Here is a 26,479-nt window from a genome sequence, read left to right as displayed (position 1 = left end):
AGCATAATCGTCCAATGTGTTATACTATATATGGAAACATAATCAATATGTGATTATCATATTTTAATCCAAAATTAAAATACAATATCAAAAACACATCGTAATCTATATTACAGTGTGTTTTAAAACACAACACTAGATTTTAATCAATATTTAGAACACAACACCAAGAACACCAAGAACAAAAACACATTTAACAGAAACACACCAATAATTAAAACACAATTAGTATAAATTCTAACTACAAAGAAGATTAATTAAAGCATAGCATATTAAGCCGGCAATGTTTCATCCACCCTAGAATCATAAGTCCCCAACCCTACTCCACCATCACCACCATTCACCTCCGCCGTCACCACCACCGCCTCCGCCACCGCCGCCGTACACCCCCACTCCATCGTCACCACCATTCACCTCCGCCGCCGCCACCGCCACCGTACACCCCCACTCCCCCTTCACCACCATTCACCTCCGCCGTCACCACCACCGCATCCGCTGCCACCACCTCCATACACCTCCACTCCACCTCCACCACCATTCACCTCCGCCGTCACCACCACCGCCTCCGCCATCGTACGCCAAATTTAAAAACAATACCAAATTTTAAATCAAATTACTTGTTCGATAGAACTTTAAGTCTTTACCCTATCAATCATGTCTAACACCTCTTCTTCATAGTTATGCCTTTCGAACCATTTTTGTGGTGGACATGTAGATGGTAAGCCATAGAAACAACGAGAGTTTGAACCATTATGCGTGATTTTAGTGATTGTAAAGTCATACACGTCAAGCGCAGCGAAAACAAATCTGCGGATGCGTTAAGCAAGCTTGCATCACTAGCCTTCACCCACTTGGGAAAGGACATCCGCATTGAACTCCTCGAAGCACCATCAGTCCCGCACAAGGAAATTTGTGTCATCCAGAACAATACAGAAACATGGATGACACCAATAATAAATTACCTTGCAGCAGGAATACTACCAGAGTCAAAAACACAGGCAAGAAAACTACGCTGTAAAGCACTGAATTATCAACTCGTCAATAACATCCTTTACAGACGTAACTTTCTTGGCCCACTCTTGAGATGCGTGGACAACCAAGATGCCGACTACCTCCTAAGGGAAGTACACGAAAGCATCTGTGGGGTACACGCAGGCCCCCGCGCTGTTGTAGCCAAGCTAAACAACGCGGGATACTTTTGGCCGGGGATGCATACGGATGCACTGGCATACATCAGAAAATGCAGATCTTGCCAGCTTTACGCACCTAACACGCATCGCCCAAAAAACGAACTGGTTCCAGTCACTTCTTCGTGGCCATTTCAGAAGTGGGCCATCGATGTGACAGGCCCATTTCCTACAGCAGCAGGAAATGTTCAGTTCCTAGTGGTAGCCATCGACTACTTCACCAAGTGGATAGAAGCAAAACCTTTAGCCCAAACAACCGCAAAGCATATCAAAAAATTTATTTGGGAATTTATAATTTGTCGTTTTGGACTTCCACAGAATTTGGTGAGCGATAACGGCACCAACTTTGCTGACAAGAAGCTACAACAGTGGCTGAAAGAACTTCAAATCACCCACACCTTTACCTCAGTGGCACACCCGCAAGGTAATGGTGAGGTGGAAAGAGCAAACAAGAGCATCGTCGAAGGCATCAAGAAAAGACTTTTGAAACACAGATCCGGCTGGGTGGACGAGCTTCCGCACGTCCTTTGGGCAAACAGAACGCTGAAGAAGGCCAGTACGGGGGAAACCCCGTTCAGCCTCACTTATGGCACGGAAGCCATGGTCCTGGTCGAAATTGGTCTACCCTCACCAAGGGTCTTGAGTCAGCCAGAAGACAATGATGCGGAAAGACGGTTGGATCTTATGCTAACCGAGGAACGCAGAGACTTAGCCGCAGTGCGTGAAGAGAATTACAAACGACAAATGCAAAAGTACTACAACACGTTGGTAAAACTCTGCAACTTCAAGGAAGGAGACTACATACTGCGTAACAACGAGGCTTCGAACCAAGAACGCCCAGGAAAGTTGGCCCCAGTCTGGGAAGGGCCATATGTTATCAAACAAGTTCTGGGAAAGGGCGCATACCGGCTCGAAAGGCTCGATGGCACTCCCATCCCAAGAACATGGAATGGAGCTCAATTACGCAAATGTTATATGTAGATCAATTCCAAAACTTGTAAAGAAAAGGCCAAGAGCCACTTCTAATGGAAATGATTCTCCTTTCATAATGTGTTTACCTTTATTCTTATGAACTCCCCACTGGTGCCGGTGTTTACCACAAAGGGGGAGAAGTAAGTCGTTACGTGTGGAAGGCGGCAAAACCCGCATAAACACAACGTTAAAAATAAGGGAAACCTACACGCAGGTATGATGTAAGTAAAGTTTAGCCATCCTTGTAAGTGCAAGTGACGGTCTTATCCGCACAATCACAAATAAGGAAGCAAAACTTTAAACTATCATTTACCACGTTCAAAGGTTATCCTAAAAAAATAAAAAAAAAAAATAAAAAAAAAAAAAATAATACAAGGAAAAAAGGAAACCCTACACGCAGGTCAGGTATGGGTAAAGTTTAGCCATCCTACCAAGTGCAAGTGACGGTTCTATCCGCACAATCACGAAGGAGGAAGCGAAACTTTAACCCACTATCAACCACGTTCAAAGGTTAACTTATCCTAAATACTTAGAAATGAGGAAAACCTGCACACAGGTCAGATAAAGGTTAAAGTTTAGCCATCCTACCAAGTGCAAGTGACGGTTCTACCCGCACAATCACGAAAGAGGAAGCGAAACTTTAACCCATCATCAACCACGTTCAAGAGGTTAACTTATTCTAGAACACTTGGAAAATTGCTAACTTAAACTAAGTATGCAAGTCATGAGTTTATAAAGCAGGGAATCCAAAGAAGGAAATAACAATCTTATACGCAAAAAGATTTATATTTCAGTAATATATTACAAGAATGGCCGGGTTACTACCCGCCTAGAAGAGAATCTATACAAGTCTAAGCAATGGAAAGGGATCTTCGGGGTCAAGCTTTAGGGCCGCCTCCACTAGGACCCGCTCCGTCAGAAGAACGGGGTGGTTCGAGGAAAGCTTTGAGGACAGCTAACCCATCATCAGCAACAGCTACTTCATCCACCTTTTCCACCACTGGATGCGGGAAGGCGGCGTATTGGTTCAATGCTTGGTCGTAAATGGCTTCGGTATCCACATCGAACAAAGGGAAGTTGGAAGGCGGGACGCCTTTCTCAACAAACCCTAGACCAAGCATGAAGCCGGCTTTTTCCCCATCATCATGAGAAGCGTTGAGGGCTGCGGTCATAGCATCATCGTAGGAGGTCTCTGAAAAGACCCGACGCACAACCAACAAAGAAAAAAATACAAGTATTAGAACCTTTTCTTACAAAAGAAATGCGTGAAGATAAATCTAAACATACCTGAGGCAACGCTTCTCGAAGAAGCCATTGGAGGGCAGCTTGAGCTTCGGTATGGGCGCGTTCGGCTTCGCTCTTGTTAAGGTTGGCAAGTAAAACTTCCTTAGCGGCAGCCTCTTCGACGCCCTTAAGCTTCCGCTCGGTTTGGTCAAGCACCCCCCTCTGGTCCAGGATTTCCTGGAGTTTCTTGGCATCTTCCATTGCCAAGGCATCAAGAGCGCGTTGGAGAGCCTCTAATTTGGCCTTGAGCTCCTCATTCTCCACACGCAAAGGCTCAGCAATGGCTTCAGCCTTGGCAGCCCTCTCGGTTGCGTTTCGCGCAGTCTCCCTGGCCAGCCGAAGCTGTTCATTCACAGCTTGGGCAGCCTTGGAACGGGCCTCGAGTCGCGCCTGAACTTCAACCTCGAGGGCCTTGAAGGCCTTCTCCTTGGCGGCGGCAGCTGCCGCCAGCTGTTGGTTCTCCTCCCGGAGAGCACGCGCTTCAGATACGTCTTTGGCGCGAGCTGCTTTCAACTTGTCGTTTTCACGACAAAGCAGCTCGATGCGCGGCTGCATCCGGGCCTGGAGAACCCGAAGCTCATTGGTTAGCCTACCCTCCTGGTAGCTAGCCATGGCTTCCCCCAACGCACCATGAGGAGCAGCGTGGCGAGCCCAGTCCACGCACTCCACAGGGGTACGAAGGGTTGTTCCTCGGCGTATGTTCCATCGTGGAACATACACTTCATTGGAATCCGACACTGCAAAAGAAACAAAGACAGTAAGGAAAAGATGATAAAAAAAAAAAAGGGGAAAAACAAAGGAACCCTACGCACCTGTAGGTTCAATGACAGGCCGATATCCGCCAAACCCATCACCTGAACCTAAAGGAAATCCATCCAACAGGTCAGGCAGATGGGAAGGTGGCAAAGATCGGCGGGAAGCCCTGCGCGTACCTGATGGTCCGGCTGTCGGTGCCGGTGGCGCGGGCATGGTGGCAGCCGCCGTGGTCGCCGTCGTGGTCTCCGCCGCGGTCGCCGCCTCCTCAAAAGCAGCAGTAACCGCCGGTTCCGTGAAGGATGCTGTAAAAATCGCACTCACGGCCGGCGGTGACGTCATCTAGGCCGGAACAGTTGGCTCGACGGAACGAGCAACTGGACCAGCGGATGCAGGCGCAGGCGACTGGGTCGACGCCTCAGGAAGGCTGACCGAGCCTACCGTCATTGGCGAGGAGGTACTCCCCTGCATTTCACCCCGGATTGCGTCAACATCCACGCCTGCACAAAGAGTGTTAAAAGAAAATTATGAAGTGACAAATCTACAAAGGCATTATGATTATACTTACGGGTTTTCTTGACCCTGAACGTACGGACGGGCGGGGAGGAACCCGATGGAGCCGGCCTCTTGGTACCGGTCACCGTCGTCTTCGTTGGTTCTCCGGAGGTAACGGTCGTAGCCTCCGGAGCAGTGGTCTTCTCACCAACGGGCTTCCCCGCCACCCCTTCACTATCTGACTCCGTGTCAGATAGAACCACTGGATCAGCTGTGGAGGCCTTCTCCTTCCCCTTCACGCCGGCAGCAGTCTTCTTCTTCCGCACAAGGGGAGGACCATCTGCGGATTCCTCAGAAGAAGATAGGATGTAAGGATTTCCAACAGCGGGTACAGCATTGAGGGGTTCGGGATAAAATATCTCCTTACCTGGCCGCCGGTGGCTCAGGATCTCTTGGCCCGGCGGATAGACCTCCACAAACCTATCCGCCGTTTGCTCCAGGATGGGCAACTCATTGTCGTCCAGAGCACGAGTGCCCACCCGCACGGGACTGTCAGCTTCCCGCGGGAACAGGAGCGACTCCAAATTATTCCCCTCTGAAAGAAAAGAAACAGTTAGAAAATAAACTAATATCAGCAAGAAAGACAAGACATACCATAAGGAATAGAGTTCAAACCGTATTCGAGAAGGATAGGAAACCGAGACGCATCCTTCCATACCCGGCTCATCCCCAGCAGCACCATCCCGGACTCCGCAAACCGGTAAACCGGAGATTGGACCCGGGATATCTTCGCGAACCATTCCGCCTCCTGGTAGCTGGAAGCGTGAAGGCTCGGAAGCGCTTGACCCTTCTTGAACTTCATAGCAATAGGGATGGCGCGGGCAGAGATGTAGAAGAACTCCCGCTTCCACGATCGGAGACTGCGCTCGGTCACGCAGATCTTTAAACCCTTAATACGGGTTGTCAAGGTGTACCACCCTTGGACGCACCTCCAAGTATAGAAGGTCATCAGGCGGTCCACGTAGGGCTCAATACCCAGAATCCGGCACACCCACTCGAAGTGCCGGACCTTGGCAATCGCCATCGGATGCACCTCGGTCAGGTGCACCCCGTGCCTCTCCAGGACACGGTACATAAACTTTGTCAATGGGAACCTAAGGTTTTTATACACAAAGAATGCAGCATATACCCCGATCTTGCCACTGGGGGCATCGTACACAGTCTGGTGAGATTCAGGAAACTCAGGCTCGAGGGACTCGAGCATGAACTTCCTGACGATGTACTGGTACTGATCGACAGGTAGAGCACACTGGCACTCGCCAGCAGTACTCCTATCGTCGGCTACAGCTTCAGCATCATGAGAAGACATTTTTGCAGAAAGAAGAGTGATTTCGGGAAAATGCTTGCCTGAAAAAGGGGAGTATTTGCCGGAAATCACTAAGAAGAAGAAGAGAGGTGAAAGTGTGAATTGCAAATAACCCTCTCCCCCTTTATATAGTAATCGCAATTAATGCGGTAAATTTAATGCGGAGGAGAGAGAAATCGACAGTGCAATGAAACTATGACACGTGGCAAAAAGCAAGCTGGCAACAGCTGTTGAAAGGACGTGCCAGTAACTTCGCGGCCACGCGCCCGAAAAAACACGCCCACGCGCCTGAAAAAGCGACTGGAATGACCATGTTCTGTCACGTCACCATAACTTCCTGCACGTCCTGACACAGTCAGAAGAAACTGTCGCACGACGTTTCAGATGTTTGGATTGTTCTTATCCTTACCAACCTTTTGAATTTCAAAATTCAAAAAGATTCAAAAGTAAGCGGGAAAACACCCCTTACCTTGGCAACCAAGTAACCATAAGACGGACGCGGGTACAGTGTTAAGGCAAAACCCTTCACATACCTTGCACCCGCAGGGAATTGAAGCCAAGAATACCCCGGCAACAAAGTAACTATAAGACGGGTGCGGGTGCAGTGTTAAGGCAAAACCCTTCACATACCTAGCACCCGCAGGGAATTGATGCCAGGGGCACCTTGAAAGTAAAGTAACCGTAAGACGAGCGCGGGTACAGTGTTCAGGCAAAACCCTTCACGTACCTAGCGCTCCGCAGGGAATTGAAACCAATAAGGATCTTCTGGGCAATGCTTGCGGAAACGGAAATAACATCCCCGCATAGCGGGAACGTCGAGAACTACATTGTTTGAGGCTCCAGGATGGAATTGGTGGTTTAAACATAATTGATCACTATGTTCAAAACCACTAAAACCTCAAGGAGAATCCACACAAGTGAGACTCAACGCTCCTGACTTGCGAGAAGGTTACATACCTACCCGCATCATACCCAAAGATCAAGCAAAAAAATCGGGAATTTTTGCAAGTGACATTAGGAAACCCGCGGGAAGAATCCCCACGGAGAACCTTAAAACTAAACCCTTTTCAAAACCCCTTGCTTAAAGTCCAAAAGTTCACCTCACTTTATTAAACATTCGTGAGAAGAACATTGGACTGGGGGGACTTGAAGAGGTAGGTCCCAGCAGAGACCAGTTGGTCCCGCAAGACTCACCTTGAACAGGGACGTCTGCGCAAAGGCCATCTGCTCCCGCAGGACCCACCATGCTCATAGAATCTTACGCGCAGTACGCAAGCTGTACACGCAGGGAAAGCCTCCCAATGGTGAAGTACCCCGCCTGTTCCCGCAGTTGCGGATACAAGCCATCAGGGAAGGCTACCCGCAGACAGCAGGGCTACACGCACAAGACACTAGCTACTTCAGCAGTCACGTGAAGGAATGAGCAAGGCGGGAACAATCCCGCCCAAATGAGCCAGTCTGATTCTGAAAGATCTTTTGTACCATACCTACCAAGGTATGGATAGGACAGACGATCTGACCAGAACAGCCCATGAGCCAATCACAGGGTGACAGCTCACCGACAACAGTGCGAGGAGGAGCACCCTCTAGTACTGTTTGTCACTATTAGCCGCTGCCTACTCACCAACCCTTACTGTGGAGCATGCGCAGCCTACAGTTGGTGGAATAGTGTTACTGTTGGCCGTAACCTATTCACCAACCAGCATGGCCTGCGTACAATCCACAGTCAGTGGGACGTGCATAGTCTACAGTTGGTGGAATAGTGCAGCCGACTTTGTTACTGTTGGCCGTAACCTACCCACCAACCAGTATGGCCTGTGCGTAATCCACTGTTGGTTGAACAGGAATACTATTCAGCCGGCTGTACCTTCTAGAAAACCTACCTTCGGCTATAAATACTCCAACATCTTGGAATGGTAAGATCATCTGCTATCCAGTTATCTAGCAATCTCTTAATATACACTTATATTCAGAGCAACCTAGTCTGATTCTCACGCCGGAGGGTGGTCACAAGGAGGAACCCCCCCCCTTCTCAGTGACGAGCTTACGGTGTTTGTTTTGCAGGTCTCCTGAAGAGCAGCCTTCTCAGCTAGACCTCATTCGTGGGAAACATTACTTAACCCCCAGATTATCTATAATCTGTACCGGGTCACTTAGTGTTTCTTCAGTGGTGGACATGTAGATGGTAAGCCATAGAAACAACGAGAGTTTGAACCATTTTTGTGGTGGCCGGTAGTTGGTTAGCCATAGAAACAACCATTTTTGTGGTGAAGAAGACCAAATCATTGGTTTTCAAGATTTCTTTCGCAAATCATGGCTCAATTAACCAGGGTATATATATACATGTAGATTTGGTATAATTAAAAGATTTAATATAATTCATGAATACTTAATTTAGAATATAATTCCAAAATTAAAAAGATTTGGTTGATTACCATCATGTCCCTATGTGTAATATTGCATCTAACGGTCCATGTTTCTTCTTATACTTCTTAGGAAAAACCTACTTCTTATTGTAACCTTGCTATGTATATATATATATATATATATATTGAGATGATCAAGAGAGAACTCATTCTTAAAAAGAGAACTAGAGAACTAATAAAGAAATATTTTTAATTTAATTTAAAAAAATATTTTTAAATTTTCATTTTGGCCATTATTCTTATATTATTTATATTATGTTACCATTTACTCGAAAATATAAAAAAAGATAAAAAAAAATTGTTATAGTGCACATATGCAATACATCGACTTTTTTTATTGCATATGTGCACTAGTGTGTATTTTGATATGTGCAATAATGTTGAATAGCATATATGTAAATTTTTGTATTGTATTAGTGCAATAGTGTTATATTATATATATAAATACCAAAAAAACAATATAGTGCATATGTGCATTAGTGTTGTATTACGTATATGCGATAGTTTGTTTCGAGTACAATTATTAGTGTTTGTATTTGCATATATTCAATAGTGTGTATTGTATAATGCAATTGTGTTGTATAATGCAATTGTGTTGTATTATATGCAATAAAACATTATCGTATATATGCAATACACATTAGTGCACATATGCACTACATCGCCGGTTTTTTTTTTTAATTTTATTTTTAGGAACAATATCATCTTATTAGAAGGGGGAAAGAAAAAAAATCGCAAAATATTTTTTAAAAAAAAGTTAAAAATAGTTTTTATTAGTTCTCTAGTTCTCTCTTTAAGAGGAGTTCTCTCTAGATCTCACCCCTATATATATATATATATATATATATATATATATACTTAAGTTCATGCAAGAAGTGATTTTAAACAATCACGTGTTTTCCTTTTTCTTTTCTATTTATTTATTTACAACGGTAGATTTGTGAAGTGTTTTGAGAGTTATTTTTGCAAACTAATACCAATTATGGAAACTTTAGGAAACATGATAATTTTATTTATTATCCTTTTAAAAGGAGTAGCGGCGCAGCTTGTTGCTCGCTTGCCTTCTGTTTCGATGTAATATAAACTTTTATTATGTATCTAATATTCATGATCACGGCATGTATAGTCTATAACTAAGAAATCATTACAAATAATAAATCATTTTATGCCATATAAGAAATAGTACATTAATAGTCCACAACCTATACTAACTACTATTCCTTCTCACTAAAAAAATAAAAGTTCCTACACAAAATGACATAACACGTATAAATAAACAAATAAAAAATCATTCTCGTATGTATAACTGTCATATTACCTACACAGCAAAACACATGACAAATTAGATACAAATACACAATTGGTGCATATCATACACATCAAAAGAAACTCATACACTATTTCATAATATATACCTACCAAGTAGTATACAATACACCCTACACAAATAAAAAAATAGTTATTAGTAAATAACTACATATAGTTATTGTTATCTCAAAACGATCGATTACATGGTGGTAGACTGGTAGGTGTTAAACTCACCAATTCTCAAGATTGTCTATGTTGGGTATGGAGCCTGAGCTAGACGCGTTTAACTTATTAGAGCTGAACTTGCCTATTTCAAGCTGTATTTCTAAAGCTCGAACTCTGTCCATTAGTAGCTAGATATTTAAAACTCGAACTCAACTGATCATTTTAATTTTTTTAGTTTATAACAATTTGTTATTATATAAGAATTGTGTAAATGACATGTTCGTTTGAGCTCGCGAACTTATTCAATCTCGATAAGTGAAACTCGGACTTAAGATTGATCTCAAGTATCTTACGAGTGGTTTGTATCATTTACAAGCTTACACTGGAATTAACTATTGTGTTGGGTTGCAAATTTGGAGGACTTTAAAGAATAGAAAAGAAAAAAAAAATATTACTTTAGCACCGATGTATATTCGAAAGGGCCAAGTTGCAATTAAGATGTTGGGAGGTTGGCACGTGGGATTCCATGCCCAGTGTACAAGCTGCGTATTTCAGCCGTAAACAGGAGCTAAAGTTCAAACCAACGTATGACAACGCCAACACACCATACATGGCAAACACCGTCAAGGATTGATTTGAACACAACACCTTCATTTTAGATGGGTAAACATTATACTAGCTAGACTCAGGGCCGGCCCGTGAGTCAGTAAAAACAAGTAAAGGCTTTAGACGCACACTTAATAAGGCCTCCAAGTTTTTTTTAAAAAAAAAACATTATTATATATAAATATATTATAGGTTAACAATTGTCATAAAAAGGCCTCAATATCTTATTTTGATTTAGGCATCCACATTCGTTGAGCCGGCCCTGACTAGACCACTAGATCATGGTACTTCGAGTTGAATTAGATTATGCAAGTAGTGATAACTTATTGACTTGTCGCTATGAGAGATGATTTGATAAGGTTTAGCCGGTAATCGTCACCACAAACAGGCAATATATATGATTTAATATCGTTTAAAAAGAAAATATCAAGATAAATGATTGGACTAATTAATTGTATATATCATCTTTGACTTTGATTGATAGTTGTATACTTGTATTCAACACTTGGATTTAAACTGAGTTGTGAAATCTATTGCATTTTGATGTTGTCTTTGTAGCAAATAAATTGTATATATCATCATCGAGTCAGCGAAGAGGCCTACGGTTGATATGAGTCGGGTATGGAGACTCGAAGATGCCAACGCCCAACGGAGTACCTTTACGGATCGAGAATCCATTTAGTCTCCAATCGGTGTTATTTCTGGAAAGACCGGACTTAAGACCATACATTTAGGGGTATAGACGAAATGTATGAAAACATATGGGCTACGGTTCTCATGGGCCCAAATACGTCCAAAACCTGCATTTAGGGGTATAGACGTGTAGTGAACATGTCCAAGTAGAAAATAATTTCAAGACCCAAATATTTGGTGCTATTGTTGTAGTTCAATAAACGTAAGCCCATTATTATTTCTTGGCCCAGCAGAAACAAATGAGAAACATTGTGATCCAGAAGAATAAGCGTTGACAAAAAAATGAACATGTGTAGTGGACCCGAATCCATTGTTTTCTTTGTTTATCTAAAAAAATAAAATAAATAAAAACTCAGATTATTCAAGGTTTTGCATAGGAAGAGGTCGGAATGGCACCGATACCGAAAAATTCGGTTCGGTATCGGTTCATTACCGGTATTATCATTTTCAATTAAAGTAACTTAAATACAGAGAATAACTTAATCAAAGAAACGTGTTTACACCCCGCGTAACGTGAGGATGTTAATACTAGTTTCAATACAAATTTCAACGACTTTCATATATATTTATATATTTTTTTCACAAAAATGAAACTTTTGGGTGTAAAATAACGTCATCTAGTCTTTCAAATTTAAAAAATTAAAAAGATATTATCAATTATCAAATATATATAAATGTAAACTTTGGTGCCGCTAAATTGTCATTAGGCCACTTGGCGACACCCTAGTTGTCCATAGTAATTTGTTTTTAACGGAAGCCGACCGAACGACGGCACCTTACTTGTCCATAGCAATTTGTTTTTTTCTTTTTTGTTTCGGTACTGACTGAACGGCTTTTTTTTTGTTTGTTTTATTTCCAATAAAGTAACAGAAATGACGGAAACCGACCGAATTCGCATAGACTTGCTGCCTCATCGTCCGGGACCGACATCACTCGGGTTTTGCCAACACCCGGGTTTACCGACTGACACCACCCTTTGGTCCAGTCGATTTTTATATTCTCTCTTTTGTAACTTCGGTACCATAACGAACATAGCCAAAATCGGCCGAATTCGTGTCCAGTTACCGTTTCAATGCATGCGACTGACAACGCTTAGGTTTTACCACCACCCGGGTTTACCGACCAAACAAACATCGTTTTAAATAATTTCTTTTTTATATGTTAATTTGACGAATATATTATTTGGGTATAACACTAAGGTTTTACCAATGGTGTCGAACGTATACCGACTTACTTCCCATCGACTCACCGACGTAATGCTCGGGCTTTACCAACGCTCGGGTTTTATCAACACCCGGTTTCAACATTGAGGTTTTACCGACGGGTACAATACTAGTTTTTTATAATAATCTTAAAAAAAGACCTTTTGAGTTACCTTAATGTACTTGCTTTCCAAGTTTTGTATACACGGGTACGTACCACACTCTATAATATGTGCCTTGTTCTCTATAATAATAATAATATAACAACGAACCCTCAACGTCACCGGCTACAACTCCCGTAGCCTCACACCGATTCAATTCATCACATCACACAATCCACTCCGATCGCCTTTTCCTTCATATATTCAACAATCGTCCGTACTAATTTTCATTAGGTTTCGCAGGTTTTCTTTTTGTGTTTTTTTAGGGCTTTTGGCGGTAGCTTCACTATCTCGGCATGGCTTCGATAGTGATCAAGGTTCGTTTTCAATTTTGCATATGCATGTTTCCAATTCGATTTGATCGTGATATTATGCGCTAGGTTTTTAGTGTTGTGTTCTGTTTTGTGGTGTAATTGGTTGATTATTATTATTATTATATGTTTTTAGATGATCGCAGTGAATAATCATGAGGATAGAAGGTAATGATATTTGATGCTGCTTGAAGCTAGGGTTAGGGCTTGAGTTTGTATATAATTTTTTTTCCAATTTTTTTTGTAATGTATATTTTTTATTTTGATCATGATCAGTACTGTTTTTACAGGATTTAGTATTTTCGTGCGAAAACCTAATTTAGTTTTTTTTTTTAATTTGCTTATGGTTTTGAGTTGTTTGATGTTTGGCTTTATAAATTTTATTTATAAAAACAGTTGAATTGCATTTTATGAATTGAAGAGTTTTTAGGTGTATCGTGTATTTAAGGATTGATATATATATTTTTTTTTTGTAAATTCTTAGTGTTGAAACTCATTGAGTGAAATTTTGTAGGAAATTATTTGTACGGGTGTTAGATGAGTGGCTATCTTGTTATGATTGAATTATAGGTTTTATCAGTGTATTTGGAGTGTATTTTGTTTATTTTAGCTGCCTGTTGATAAAATTTTGATACATATGTGTGGTGATTTTGCAGGTTAGGTTTGGGGAAACACTTCGGCGTCTTAATGTTTCAATCAATGCCGGGAAACTTGAGCTCGACATGGTTTTGCTGAAGGAAAAGATCCGGAGCTTCTTTAGTTTTGGATCTGATGTTGAGTTCACCATGACTTATATCGATGAAGATGGTGATGCTGTTACTCTTGCTGATGATGATGATCTTCGTGATGTTGTGACACAATCTCTGAATCCATTGAGGATTACTGTGAACTTAAAAGGTAGCAACTTTAGTGGACCAAGTGGGAATTCGATTGCCTTGAAGTCACCGCAAAACGAGCAATCAAATCAAATCTTGAACTCTGCTGTTTCTGAAGTTTTGAAATCTGTTCCTGAGCCACTGCTTGAGGCTGTTGGAAAGCTGTCTCTTGATTTGGCATCTAAAACCTCATCCTCTGCACCTGGGGTTGCTGACCTTGTGCAAAAGATGAAGGCTGTGTACCTTGATCCGGTTTTATCCTCTGTGGCTAGCTCGGGGGGCCCCACTACTACTGGTGGTCCCTCAAATGTGAACTCTGAATCATCTACTGTTAAAAAGAGTAAGGTTGAGTTGAAATCTGAAGCTGAGGGTTCAAAGTCAAAGAATAAGGAAAAGAAGGTTCAAAAGGCTACTGGAGTTGTGAAGTTCAAAGATGGCCAGTCTCTTAGACGCGTGGATTTTAAAATTCCTCATTCTGGGTATGGATTTATAAACGCTCCAATCAGTTCAAACTCTGATAAAAAGGATGACATCAGCGGTGGATCTTTGGCTGAACATTCAAAGCATGACAGTTTTGTTAGACCCCTGGGTCCTGATCAAGTGACTCAAGGTCAACAATTTCTAGCAAAGCAAATGAGTCAACAAGTACCGCATCAAACGGCTGCTCCGACGTTTTTTCCTAGTCAGTTAGCTGCTGGTATTAACAAAAATACCAATAATTCTAGCAGCTTTTTAGGCTTCACTTCGGGATTGGTGAATGCATTTAATCAATTCCCATTTTCTGGAGTGCCATTAACGAGCAGATCTGATTCACAGGGGCATTCTCGTTACTCTCACGATCCTCATTTGAAGAGAGATGTTATTTGTGATAATAATGGTGTGAACAATGTCTTCCACAGAGGTGTTATTTGTGATGGTTGTGGAGTTCACCCCATAACCGGCCCTCGGTTTAAATCAAAAGTGTAAGAAATTTTAGATGTTAGTTTTGTTAATATTTTTTAAGCATGTTTTTATACTGAACTTGTAGTAAATTTGCAGGAAAAATGATTATGATCTTTGTCATTTTTGCTTTTTGGGAATGGGAAATGCTACTGACTACATCAGAATGGATTACCCAACGATGGCTTTTGGGGATCATCATCTGCCTGTAAGCTATTTTTAAACTAAGCTAATTTAGTAATAATATTTACTTATTACATATTCTATGTTTTACAGCCGCTTTGTAGTCCACAGCCACATATACCTCTACATAATACCATGCAGGGTTTTGGGTTGAATCCATCACAGTTAAAGAAGCTCGATAGCCTGTTCATACTTGATGTCAGTGTTCTTGATGGAACCATCATGGCTCCACTTACTGCATTTACTAAAACATGGAGGATGAAAAACAACGGTTCCGAGAACTGGCCATACGGCTCACGGCTTCAGTGGATCGAGGGAGCTTGTTTGAGCAGTTCAGTTTCTGTTGATGTTCAGGTTTGTGCCTTTTGTAACCATATCTTGTAATATATGTGAAATATTAAATATGGTCTTTATGGCGTTTATCTTTTGTTAGATCCCGGTAAATGGGCTGTCTGTGGGAAAGGAAGTTGACATTTCAGTTGACTTTACTGCTCCTGAGCTTCCCGGTCGATATGCATCTTACTGGCAGATGGTGTCGCCATCTGGATGTGACTTTGGCCAGCGGATTTGGGTCATAATCGAGGTAATTAAGTTTAATGAGTTATAAATTGTAATAATGCTTAGGTATCAGTGTTAATGAATTCGTTTATTGTCCATGAAGGTCGACGTGTCTATGAAAAATGGTGGTGAAACCTCGACCAATTTAAATTTGCCACCTGTTACTAAGCCGAAAAAAGTTTATCATGAACTGAAATTTCCTGTGAATGACTCATTGATTATTGATAATGATGATGATAAGGACAGTGTGTCAAGCACTATGGCTACCATTTCTGGTCCATTAGAGACTGTTTGCTCTTCAGTTTATAATTCAACAGCAGTTGGGACCGCTTTGGGTGCGCTTCCAGCGGGACCTACAGTTATTGACCCAATTAGTTATCCTGAAGTGGGCTTTTCTGTAATGCCATCTGTGAGTGGCGATGCAGCATCAGTGGTGGTTCAGCCAGCATCGATTAGTGATGATCAGGAGCGGGATCCTGTGAAGGTTCTGGAGGCGATGGGGTTCAAGCAGTTGGATTTGAACAAGGAGATCTTGAGGATGAATAATAATGATTTGGATAAGTCAATTGATGATCTTTGTGGTGTTTTGGAGTGGGATCCGATGCTTGATGAGTTGCGTGAAATGGTAAGTTTGTATCGTGTTTTTTTTGGTGTTTAAATGTTGTCAGTTTGTGTGTTGATTTTGATGTGGTGGGCATGTTAGGGGTTTGCAGACGTTGAAGCGAACATGAGGTTGTTGAAGAAGAACAATGGAAGCATTAAGGGTTTGGTCATGGATCTCATCAGTGAAGAGAAAGATTAATTCAAGAACTGATATAAGCAAACTCTATATATATAGTGTTGCAGTTTGAACTTGTGTGGGTCTTTTAACTCTTTTCAGTTGGGTCTTAACTCTTTTTAGTTGGTTGATGGACTATGGTTTTACTGTGACTGTGCAATCCTGGTACTTGCTTTATGCAAATTTGATGCTGTAGGCATTTTTTATGATGGCTTTATTATCTGGGTTTTTGCCTTTACCACAACAAATATTAGTGTAAGCTACTCAATTTAAAACAAACAAATTCTTGGAGTACATACACTAAATATGAAAGAGAAAATCACAAGCTCACCAATAATCATTGCAGGAACACAAACCATCTTTAAAATGATGAAATCTAACACGATCCCTAACAATAATCTCTCTATTATAAACCTTTGAAATCACTTTTGTTGCATTATGGCAATCAGTACACACCCTTAAATTCTTTGATATCCTTATAGGGGTACCAGCAGTGGTCTTTATAAGCCCGAAAGCAATAGCAAGTTTTTCGCTATGATGAAACACAGAGGTTTCTTTATCGCATTCTTCTGCTTCAAATCTTGCGTCCGATACATTTGGTATGTAACCCGCCAACTTGATTTCCTTCATAATTTTTCCAGTTTCTGCATATATTCTCACATTCAGGATTTGCATTATCTTCTGAAAAAAACTCGTCGACGACCCCGTTCACCTCAATCAAGCTACAACCGGGAGTCTTTTTAATCCCCCTTTGTTTCGTCTCGGTTCTAACCCTAATTGCGTCCTCTAACCTGCCAACCGACGCATATAAACCAGCTAAAAGTAAATAGTCCCCACTAGAAGAGGTTCCAATTTTGTTATCTGATTTAACGACCATTCACCAGTTTCGACATTTTTATGAACTTTACATGATGCCAATAATGTCCTCCAAATAACCACATTCGGTTGTATAGGCATGTTTTTTATAAACTCATATGCGTCCTCCAACAATCCAGCTCGACCAAGTATGTCAACCATGCAGCCATAATGCTCGATTCTCGGTTCAATGTTATAATCTTTAATCATGGTTTCAAACAAAGCACGACCCTTTTCAACCAGACCCGCATGACTGCAAGCACAAAGGACACCGATGAAAGTGATATCATTTGGTTTTATACCGTTTTCAAGCATTAGATCGAAATATTTGAGAGCTTTGTTTCCTTGCCCGTTGCTTGCAAGACCTTGAATGAGCACGGTCCATGATAACATGTTTTTCCTAGGCATGTTTTCAAAGACTTCGATAAGATTCTCGGTTGACCCACATTTCGCATAGAAGACTAGTAAAGCGGTTCCTAATGTTACCGTAAGTGGTAGCTTTTTCTTCTTTATGTAGAAATGGACCCATTTACCCGTTGCTAATGCTCCAAGTTCAGCGCATGAAGACAGCACACTAACCATTGTCACCTCATTCGGTTCAACGTTAGCTTTTTGCATATCATGAAACAGTGTAAGCGATTCTTTGCATCTACTCGCTTGGTTGTAACCAGATATCATCGCACTCCAAGCAACCACATCCTTTCTAGGCATTCGATCAAACAACCGCCGAGCAGTATCCACATAGCCACATTTTGCATACATATCAACAACAGCAGTGACCAAAGTCAAATTCCTTTTTAACCCGTTCGCTTCTATATACTCATTGATCCAATCCCCTAACTCAAAATCCCCAACTCTCCCACACGCCGTCGAAACACTAACTAAAGTAACCTCATCAAACTCAGCTTTCACTTCCAACATGTAATAAAACAACCCAACAGCCTCTTTCCACCTCCCACTCTTCGTATACCCCGAAAACAGCGCGTTCCACGTAAACACATCTCGTTCAGACATTTCATCGAACACCTTGCGTGCAACCCCGATTACGCCGCAACTTGCATACATCTTAATCAAACTATTCTCAACAAACCCAAAACACCCAAAACCCATCTTCATCACCAGACCATGAATCTGTTTCCCTTCTTCCAAACCCCGTAATCTCGAACAAGCTTTCAACACACAAGAAAAACTAAACTCATCAGCCTGCACATCACATTCCATCATTTTCTTGAACATAACAATAGCTTCATGTGGGCAATTCTTTAAAGTGAGCCCTCTTATCATTACATTGTAAGCAGACGAATTGGGTTGGTTTAAGTTATCGAAAACTGATATGGCGTAATCAATTGGTTGCTGACGTAAGATGACGGCGGCGGATTCGAGGAAGTTTTCGGCGACTGATGGGTCGGTGAGGAAGCGGGTTTTGATGAGATGAGCGTGAATTTGATTGAGGTCTCTTAGGGTTTTGCATTTTTGAAGAATTAGAGGCTTTGGGTTGTGTGGGAATTGAGTGATTATTATGGGTTTTGTGGTGGTGGTTTTGGCGGGTGTGATGGGAACGGCTACCGCCATTATCCGTTCTTGGTTCGATCTTGTTAGGTGTTCGAAATCGGAAAGCTTTTAAAGTAACATTAAAAACGAGCCGAGCTAAATTCGAACTCTTAATCAAACAAATAATTATGTTCATGTTCGATCGTTTCAAAAAATAAATATGAGTGTGTTTGTTTATGTTTGTTTGTGTAAAATCTACAGTTCACGGGCTTAAACAAGCATAAACGAACAAAACAAAACAAAGATAAACAAAGAGAATGAACAAATATTAGAAAATGGAAATCAATTTGATTATTTTCATTGACTGGGTGATCAATATATAGAAATCAAAACTGCTAAATAAATCCCAATAAATAAGCTACAATCAAACCTAGTGAAGGCGATCCAAATACAAACAAGAGTTACAATATTGTATTAGTGGTTGATTGAGGAGTTTGGGGCAAATGATTGAAGTGTGGGAATAAGTTGTATATGAAGCAAAGAATCGGATGTTGGAGATGGGTGTGTGTCGCTTTGGGTTAATGTGGTGTGAGGGAATTCGGTTTCAACGAAATGTACGTGTTGGGAAGTGTAGATTTTGTTTGTTAGAGGGTCAAGAAGATGACAAGCGCTTCCATAAAGATACAAGGAGTAGATCTTGTGTGAAGTTTGTGTGGTGAGTATGGACGTAGTCATGGATAGGCTATGCAACCAAATTTTCTTAGTTTATCGTAATAAGGAGTTTTTTTTTAAGAGACAAGAATATGATGAATTATTTTTAGTGCAGTGGTGGGGAGACGACTTATTAGATATGTAGCAATAGGGAAAACAAAGGGCTAAAATTTTAATTGAATTTTGGCATGAGAGAGTAAGATAGACCAGTTTCGACTATATGGCGATGTCGTCTTTCGGCATAGCACTTATGTTCGGGTATGTGTGGTTAAGATGTTAAGTGAGATATACCACAAGAAGCAGAATGGGGAGCAAGTTTAATGTATTCTCTTTCATCTGTCGAAGAATAATTATTTAACCTTGATCGAAAATAGTTTTTAACATGTCTTTAAAATCTAATAAAAGATGAGGAGGTTAGATTTATGTTGTAGTGTTTGCATTTGAAAAAAACGTAACTATATGTTTTTGATCTGTGTAAATAATATATAACCAAAAAAGTCATATATTAATAATTTAACATTGAAGTAGTCTAAATATAAAGGAAGTCTTTTAGACTTTTAATTTTGAAGTCATTGACCTTAATATTCTACAAGAAAGGAAATTCACACCTTTGTGTTAGGTACGTCGACTTCATTAGTTCATTGTAGTGGACGAATATATAATATTCTTAATTTCATTTAAATAATCGCTTTATTTTTTAATTAAAAAGCTAAAACTAAATCTTAATCTTAAAAATATACATAAACGAAACCTTTAGAAACTCTCTAATTGTTTCCTATATTCTCTCAAGCCACCAGATTATTTTATTTGTAAATTGGGCATTCTCATGTATTTGATACGAATTCACGGGTATGGGTCTTACCAAACCCATAACCCCTTGAACAGGTTATAACATCTCATTAAATTAAAAATTAATTATCAAATATTTGATATAAAAATCCTATAAAATAGGGATATAATAGAAACTAATATTCGCTTTTTATTTAAAGATATAATTTATAATTAAGAAACAATTTTATAGTAAAAAATAAAAATAAACGGGTCATGAGTCTCATCAAACCCAAATAGCTTTTAAATCGGGTTATAACATTTTATTTATTTGTGAAATCTTTTCATCATCAATCCCGAAGTATATTATTAACTTCTTTACAATAAATAAAATTAGAATCCAAAAATATATATATATATATTATAAACGAATAATGTAAAGCAACTCCGTAATACAGAGGAAAAAGCTAGTAAATAATAAAAACACAACCTTGTTTTCCTTTTCCTTTTAGTTTGTTTACGAACCGCCTCCCCAATTTACCAGTCTGCCTTACACGGTACACCACCGAGCAAAAATGACTTCTTATTAATTTCTTAATCACCTGTTAAATATTGTTGTAAGAGAAAAAGAATTCTTTATTCCTTAAGAAAATAGTTATCATGAGGAATTTGTAGCTTGGTAAAACATCAGGTAAAAGGTGAGTATAAAAAATAATACTATCACATAAATAAAACAATTTATCGTGGTTCGTATGTCTGCTGATTAAATCATACTACACGTACTCAATTGTCTTATGTCAAAACTTTATCATCACAAAAGTTGTCTTTTTAATCCGATGAAGATAAGTGTTATAACATAATGTTTATAAGATAGATGTTTATCTTCTATTGTCACTAGCCTTTGTAGTTATCACCAATATCTTCTTTCAAATTCCATCTGCTTCTAAAGCAAAATGGTCTTATTTTTATCACACTCAGAAGAATTTTATAAATTGCTTTTGAAACAAGAGTTAATGACACATAATAGCTACTATTCTCTTCTAAGTAAAATTGGTACTGATAAAAAAAGTGAAAATTAAAAACGCCATTAGTTTAACCATCAGTATGCAGGACGACCCCTCGGCGGAGGAGCAGGGAGGACAACCGTCCCAGCCCAAAATTAAGGCCATTTTTATATACAAAAGTTTCGTACAGCCCAAACTATAAATAAACTCATATAAAATTTAATTATTTAAACTCAATAAAGAAAACCTTTTTACTCTTAAAATTTTCAACCCTAGCCCAAAATTTTGTAACGTTTCTTAGAGACTGAACCATGTCGATAGGAATTGTTATTAATGTTATTAATAGATAATAAGTTATTAAAATCCAATTTTTTCGTTTATTAAAATTGTTAAAATGGCAGCGGACGGTATGGTTTTTCGATGGAACGCTAAAGTCAAACTCTGAAGTCAGCATAAATCTATGAAGACAATATAATGTAACCAGAGTCCAAATTTAAGAAATGCACTGCCTAACACATTAAAAAAACAGTAGTTTCAAAAATAAAAATAAATTAATTACTAAGTTTATAATCTCCAATTAGGAACATTAAAACCACCCTCTGGCCACTACTATCTTCTCCCCCAGCTTCATTCACTCATCACACAAAATACTAAATAGTCGTCAAACAACCGTCCTCCACCTCAAAGATTCAATCTTTACAACATCTTGAACCAAAAAGTTTCACACTTTCTTCATAAATCTCAACCTTCACCCTCTTCTGGTCCTGGGTTTTACTGTTTCTTGAGTTTCCAGTAAACAAAGTAGAAGCTTTTCCCGGATTATTTGGAAATGGATTTCTGGGGTTCAAGGGCTCACTCATCAAGACACCACCACCACTTCCACACTCTCCAATCTGACCGCCTTAACAACTCTGGTGACTCTCAAACTCTCATTTATTTATTTATTTATTATTATTTTTTTTTTTTGTAAATCTTGCTTGATGGGTTATAAGTTTACTTACTTTTTAAGATAATATCCAACTGGGTCTTTGTAATTATGATGTTTACTGGTGAAAAATCCAATCTTTTTGGAAATATACTCTCTTTTGGGAATATTCTAGATTTTCTTGATTCTGTGTGGCACAATAAGATCTGAATAATCCATGTTACTTCACTGGTTCTTGAATCTTGATAGAGGATGGAATATTGGAATTGGGTGTGTTTTAAACTTTTAATATTATCCATTTGTTTGACCTTCAAAGTTAGGCCACATGTTTTGTTTGACCCTCAGTCAATCTGCAATTATTGTTTGGTTCACTCTGTTTCCATCAGTGTTTTGTTTATTAACTCTCAAAATTAAATCTTGGATTGCTTCTTGTTTGATGCAGATAATCATCTGACAATGGATGGAGATGATGATGTTAGAGCTTGGTTTCCCTGTCCTTTTTGTTATGTGGAAATCGAAATTCCCGTGCTTTGTTGTCATCTGCAAGAAGAACACTGTTTCGACCTCAAAAGCGCGGTTCGTTATTAATCGCTTTATGATAGATGTAGATGAATTGTGAATTGTGGATTTATGGTTATACTCGGTTGTTTATCTAAGATGATAGTTTTTGTTTAGGTTTGTCCAATATGTGCAGCAAATTTGGGGAAAGATGCAATTGCTCATTTCACATCCCACCATGTCCAAATGATAAAGGTACTTGATACATGTTTTAGAAACAACATATTTCACTGGTAAATAATAACAATAGGCTCTTAATTAATAGAAAAAAAATTAAATTAGTTTGTGTATTTTTTTTTTTGAAATATGAATAAATTAAATTTCAAACAATATAATATGTGAACCATGATTATTTTATCAGGTGGCAAAATATATAACATATTATCTTAAAAAGAGAGACCTAGTAAAAAATACAAGGATGATTGTAAGGACGAATGCATCACTATGACTTGTCCTTAAGAAAAAATTATCTAAAAACTTATAGAATGATGTGACAGTATAAAGATACACCTGTAAATATAAATGAACCTAAGAAGTAAATGGTATAAGGATAAGCCAAGGGCCCAGCTATACAAACACCATTGATATGCTATCCAGACACTAGTAATATGTCATACAGTTCGTATGCCCATTCGAGCCATATGGTATGGTGAAAGGTGGTCAAATAGGTCGTTTTGATGGTCACATGGGCTTGCATGATAGGGCGAAAAAGGTCATATGTATGAGAGCCAAATCATACATGTCGTATGATTTAAAGTGACTGACATGTACACTCCCTAGTACACAAACCGCTTACTTTCAAACATTTGATTATCTTGTTATTACCACTTCAAACAAATCTATTTACTATTTCTACACCCGTAAGTTTTACTTTATCACTTTCAAGAAGCACATTGAATCGGTTACAGCCCATTCTAACACTCGTCGATTGCAGAGGAGGAGAAAGTCCCCGAAATCAGGGTTATGGAGCCACACACGAGAAATGACGGACAGGGGAAACACACATGAAACCACACCCGATCCACTATCTGCATTCCTGCGCAATGTTTCATTTTCAAAGCTTCAAGAAGAACAAGTATCAAGTGTGATCACTTCTGATATCAAGAGGTATATAGTTTTCTTGTGGTTATTTTAATTACAATACTTGAGTTATGATAACAAAACCAGACCAATATGAGTTTTGTGTATACTATATGTGCAGCAGAAATGAAGTAGAAAAAGTGAAGGATGATGAAGAGAAACAGCATCAAGCAGCATTTGTTCAGCAACTGGTCCTGTCAACCATTTTCTGAAGTAAATAAATCAAAAACCTTGTACCATATCAGTAGAGGAAGTAAACATTGTATCAGTTTAAGCTTTTGCTACTCTTATATTATCTTTCTTAATGTTTTCAAGTTTCAACTGCAGTTATGAAAAGCCAATACATAACTAAATAAACAAACCAAAATAACTGAACCCAACCCAAAACAACGGAGCGGTTTCATGTTTTCTCAAAAACTAAATTTCTGATTCGGTTTCGGTTTTACATGTACCGAGATGGAGAAAACTGAACAGAACCTGCAAAGTTGGCTTTTACTATTGAATTTTTATGATTTTTATTTTTGAATGTCTAAGTGAATTGTAAATACTAACAAATTATGTATTCTAAAAATTTTAATCCAAAACATGTAATAATCAATTAATCATTAACTGAAATAAAATTTAAACCTAATGTTGTAAGCCAAGCTCAAAATTATTTGACATTTTTTCAGCACACACACAAAAAAAATAGATAAATAAAAATAAAGGATGAACCGAACCATTGTGAAAACCGAAAAAACTAAAACCAAACGATTTAAATAACCCAAAAATCTTTTTTCTCTTGTTCTATCTCCTCTTATCGGCTTAACCAACCCGAAATCTCTACCTGAAGTGTTGGTGGTGGTGTAACCGAGCTACCCGAATCAAACCGACCCAACCCGACCAACGGCCCGGAACACCCTTACCAAAATTAAAATATTATCATCATATATTTGCCACACAGACTTTCTTTTAACTTTGAAACACTAATCTTAGTGTAATTATATCATAGGGCTTTTCACGAACCGAGCCGAACCGAATGCAGCCTTGCTCCTACTTGGTTTGGTTTGAAAGCGAGCCGAACTGAGTGGATTGAATTTAAAGAAACGAGCGATATTTTTAAGCTTGAAGTTGGTTTGGTTTGAAACCGAGTGGCTTGGTTTCGCTTGATTTCGTACAAAGTTTTCAATTTTAAATTACTAATACTCCAAAAATATCATTAATTCAAGACTTTCAACTCTATAATGTCTAAACTTCCAACTCTAAAATTGTCTAAAACTCAAAGTTGACAAGAAAACATATATAAATGAGCGGCTAGGGCTTAAATTTGAACTTTAAATTTAAAATCTTTGAAAAATAGTATATTTTTATACATATACATAAAAAAATATACAAAATTAATAAATAACAAACAATTCGTGCAACACGAACCGAGTGAGGATTTGCTCGTGCTTGGCTTGCTTTCAAACCAAACCGAGCCGAAATCGAACGAGCATTTTTTGAGTAATTTTCAAACGAGCGGAGGCCATAAATTATAATCCTGCACCAACACTACAATGATCGATAAAGGCAGTTTCGGTCGTGTTTTCGTTGCGAATGTCAAATCGAGATACAGCTTTGAAGAAACACTAACCGGACCCCGGGCAGATTACTGGTAACCTGGGGGTTGGAGAGATGTTTCCCACGAGGGGTTAGACCCTTGGAAGATGGTTCTTCTGATACCCTGCAAAACAGACACCGTGAGCTCGTCACTGAGAAGGGGGGGGTTCCTCCTTGTGACCACCCTCCGGCGTGAGAATCAGACTAGATTGCTCTTTAAATATAAAAGTATATTAAGAGATTGCTAGAGCAGATATCAGGTATATATGATGATAATATGATAAGATGAGATGGTCATACCATTTGTGGTATTTATAGCCGAAGGTAGGTTTCCAAGGGGTTTAGCCGGCCCAACACGCTACCAACTGTAACCTATGCACGTGCCCTGCCTGTGAGTGGTGGATAGGTAGCGGCTGACACAGAGCAGGCGTGTCGTGTACTCTTCCTCTTCTGCCAACTACAGGCTAGGCACGTGGTATGGCAGGAGTTGGTGGGTAGGCGGCGGCTATTGGTCACAGTGCTGTGGCGTGCTGTCTGCCATGCTGCTGTCAGTGAGCTGTCGCATCTCTGATCAGATCTTTTGCCCACACCTCGTCAGGTACAGTAAAAGATCCTTCAGTATACGGACTGGCTTATTTGGGCGGGAGTATTCCCCCTCCCGCCTCTGTGCGGGATTGCTCCCGGCTTGGCTCATTCCTTCAGGTGACACTGAACGATTGAGAGCTAAGTGCCTTGTGCGTGTAGCCATGCTGCGCGGGTGGCCTTCCCTCATGGCTTGTATCCGAGGCTGCGGGAACAGGCGGAGTCCTTCACCATGGGAGGCATTTCTTGCGGGACCAGCTTGCATACTGCGCGTAAGGACGTCACTTCTCTGAGCATGGTTGGTGCTGCGGATCCAGTTGGTCTCTGCGCAGACGTCCCTGTTTAAGGTGAGTCTTGCGGGTCCAACTGGGCTCTGCTGGGACCTACCTCTTCAAGTCCCCCCAGTCCAATGTTCTTCTCATGAGTGTTTAATGAAGTGAGGTGAACTTTTGGACTTGAGCAAAGGGTTTTGAAAAGGGTTTTGTAAGGTTTTCCATGGGGATTCTTTCCGCGGAAGTCCTTGTCACTTGCAGAAATGCCCGAGTTTCCTGCTTGGTCTTTGGGTATGATGCGAGTAGGTCTGTAACCTCCTCGCAAGTCAGGAGCATTGAGTCCCAGTTGTATGTATTTTCCATGAGGTTTTGGTAGTTTTGAACATAGTGATC

General features: G+C 39.9%; 2 protein-coding genes and 1 pseudogene across 3 annotated transcripts; 2 read left to right on the top strand and 1 right to left on the bottom strand.

The window, feature by feature from the left end:
• Positions 1-12,827: 12,827 nt before the first annotated feature.
• On the top strand, positions 12,828-16,306 carry LOC143591249 (protein JOKA2-like). 2 transcript variants are annotated; one of them, XM_077071509.1, is made up of 7 exons: positions 12,828-12,935; positions 13,586-14,766; positions 14,843-14,951; positions 15,020-15,280; positions 15,360-15,509; positions 15,588-16,109; positions 16,188-16,306. In XM_077071509.1, exons 1-7 carry the CDS (start codon positions 12,915-12,917, stop codon positions 16,284-16,286), a joined length of 2,343 nt encoding a protein of 780 aa, XP_076927624.1. In that variant the 5' UTR covers positions 12,828-12,914; the 3' UTR covers positions 16,287-16,306. The 2 variants fall into 2 exon arrangements, with proteins under 2 accessions (XP_076927624.1, XP_076927625.1); XM_077071510.1 differs by having other exon boundaries at positions 16,198-16,300.
• Positions 16,307-16,589: 283 nt separating this feature from the next.
• Positions 16,590-18,694, bottom strand: LOC143591258 (pentatricopeptide repeat-containing protein At5g66520 pseudogene; annotated as a pseudogene).
• Positions 18,695-21,736: 3,042 nt separating this feature from the next.
• Positions 21,737-23,967, top strand: LOC143591256 (protein DEHYDRATION-INDUCED 19 homolog 5-like). The gene is made up of 5 exons (XM_077071516.1): positions 21,737-22,005; positions 22,459-22,592; positions 22,692-22,769; positions 23,509-23,681; positions 23,776-23,967. Exons 1-5 carry the CDS (start codon positions 21,921-21,923, stop codon positions 23,864-23,866), a joined length of 561 nt encoding a protein of 186 aa, XP_076927631.1. The 5' UTR covers positions 21,737-21,920; the 3' UTR covers positions 23,867-23,967.
• The last annotated feature ends 2,512 nt before the right edge of the window (positions 23,968-26,479 follow it).

This window comes from Bidens hawaiensis, unplaced genomic scaffold (genome assembly GCF_021521415.1).
Source record: "Bidens hawaiensis isolate Kalapana, Puna unplaced genomic scaffold, B.hawaiensis_p1.1 tig00039497_1, whole genome shotgun sequence".
In the NCBI taxonomy this organism is placed as follows: Eukaryota; Viridiplantae; Streptophyta; class Magnoliopsida; order Asterales; family Asteraceae; genus Bidens; species Bidens hawaiensis.
Note: the sequence above shows the minus strand (reverse complement) of the source record. Positions and strands in the feature narration are given on the sequence as shown.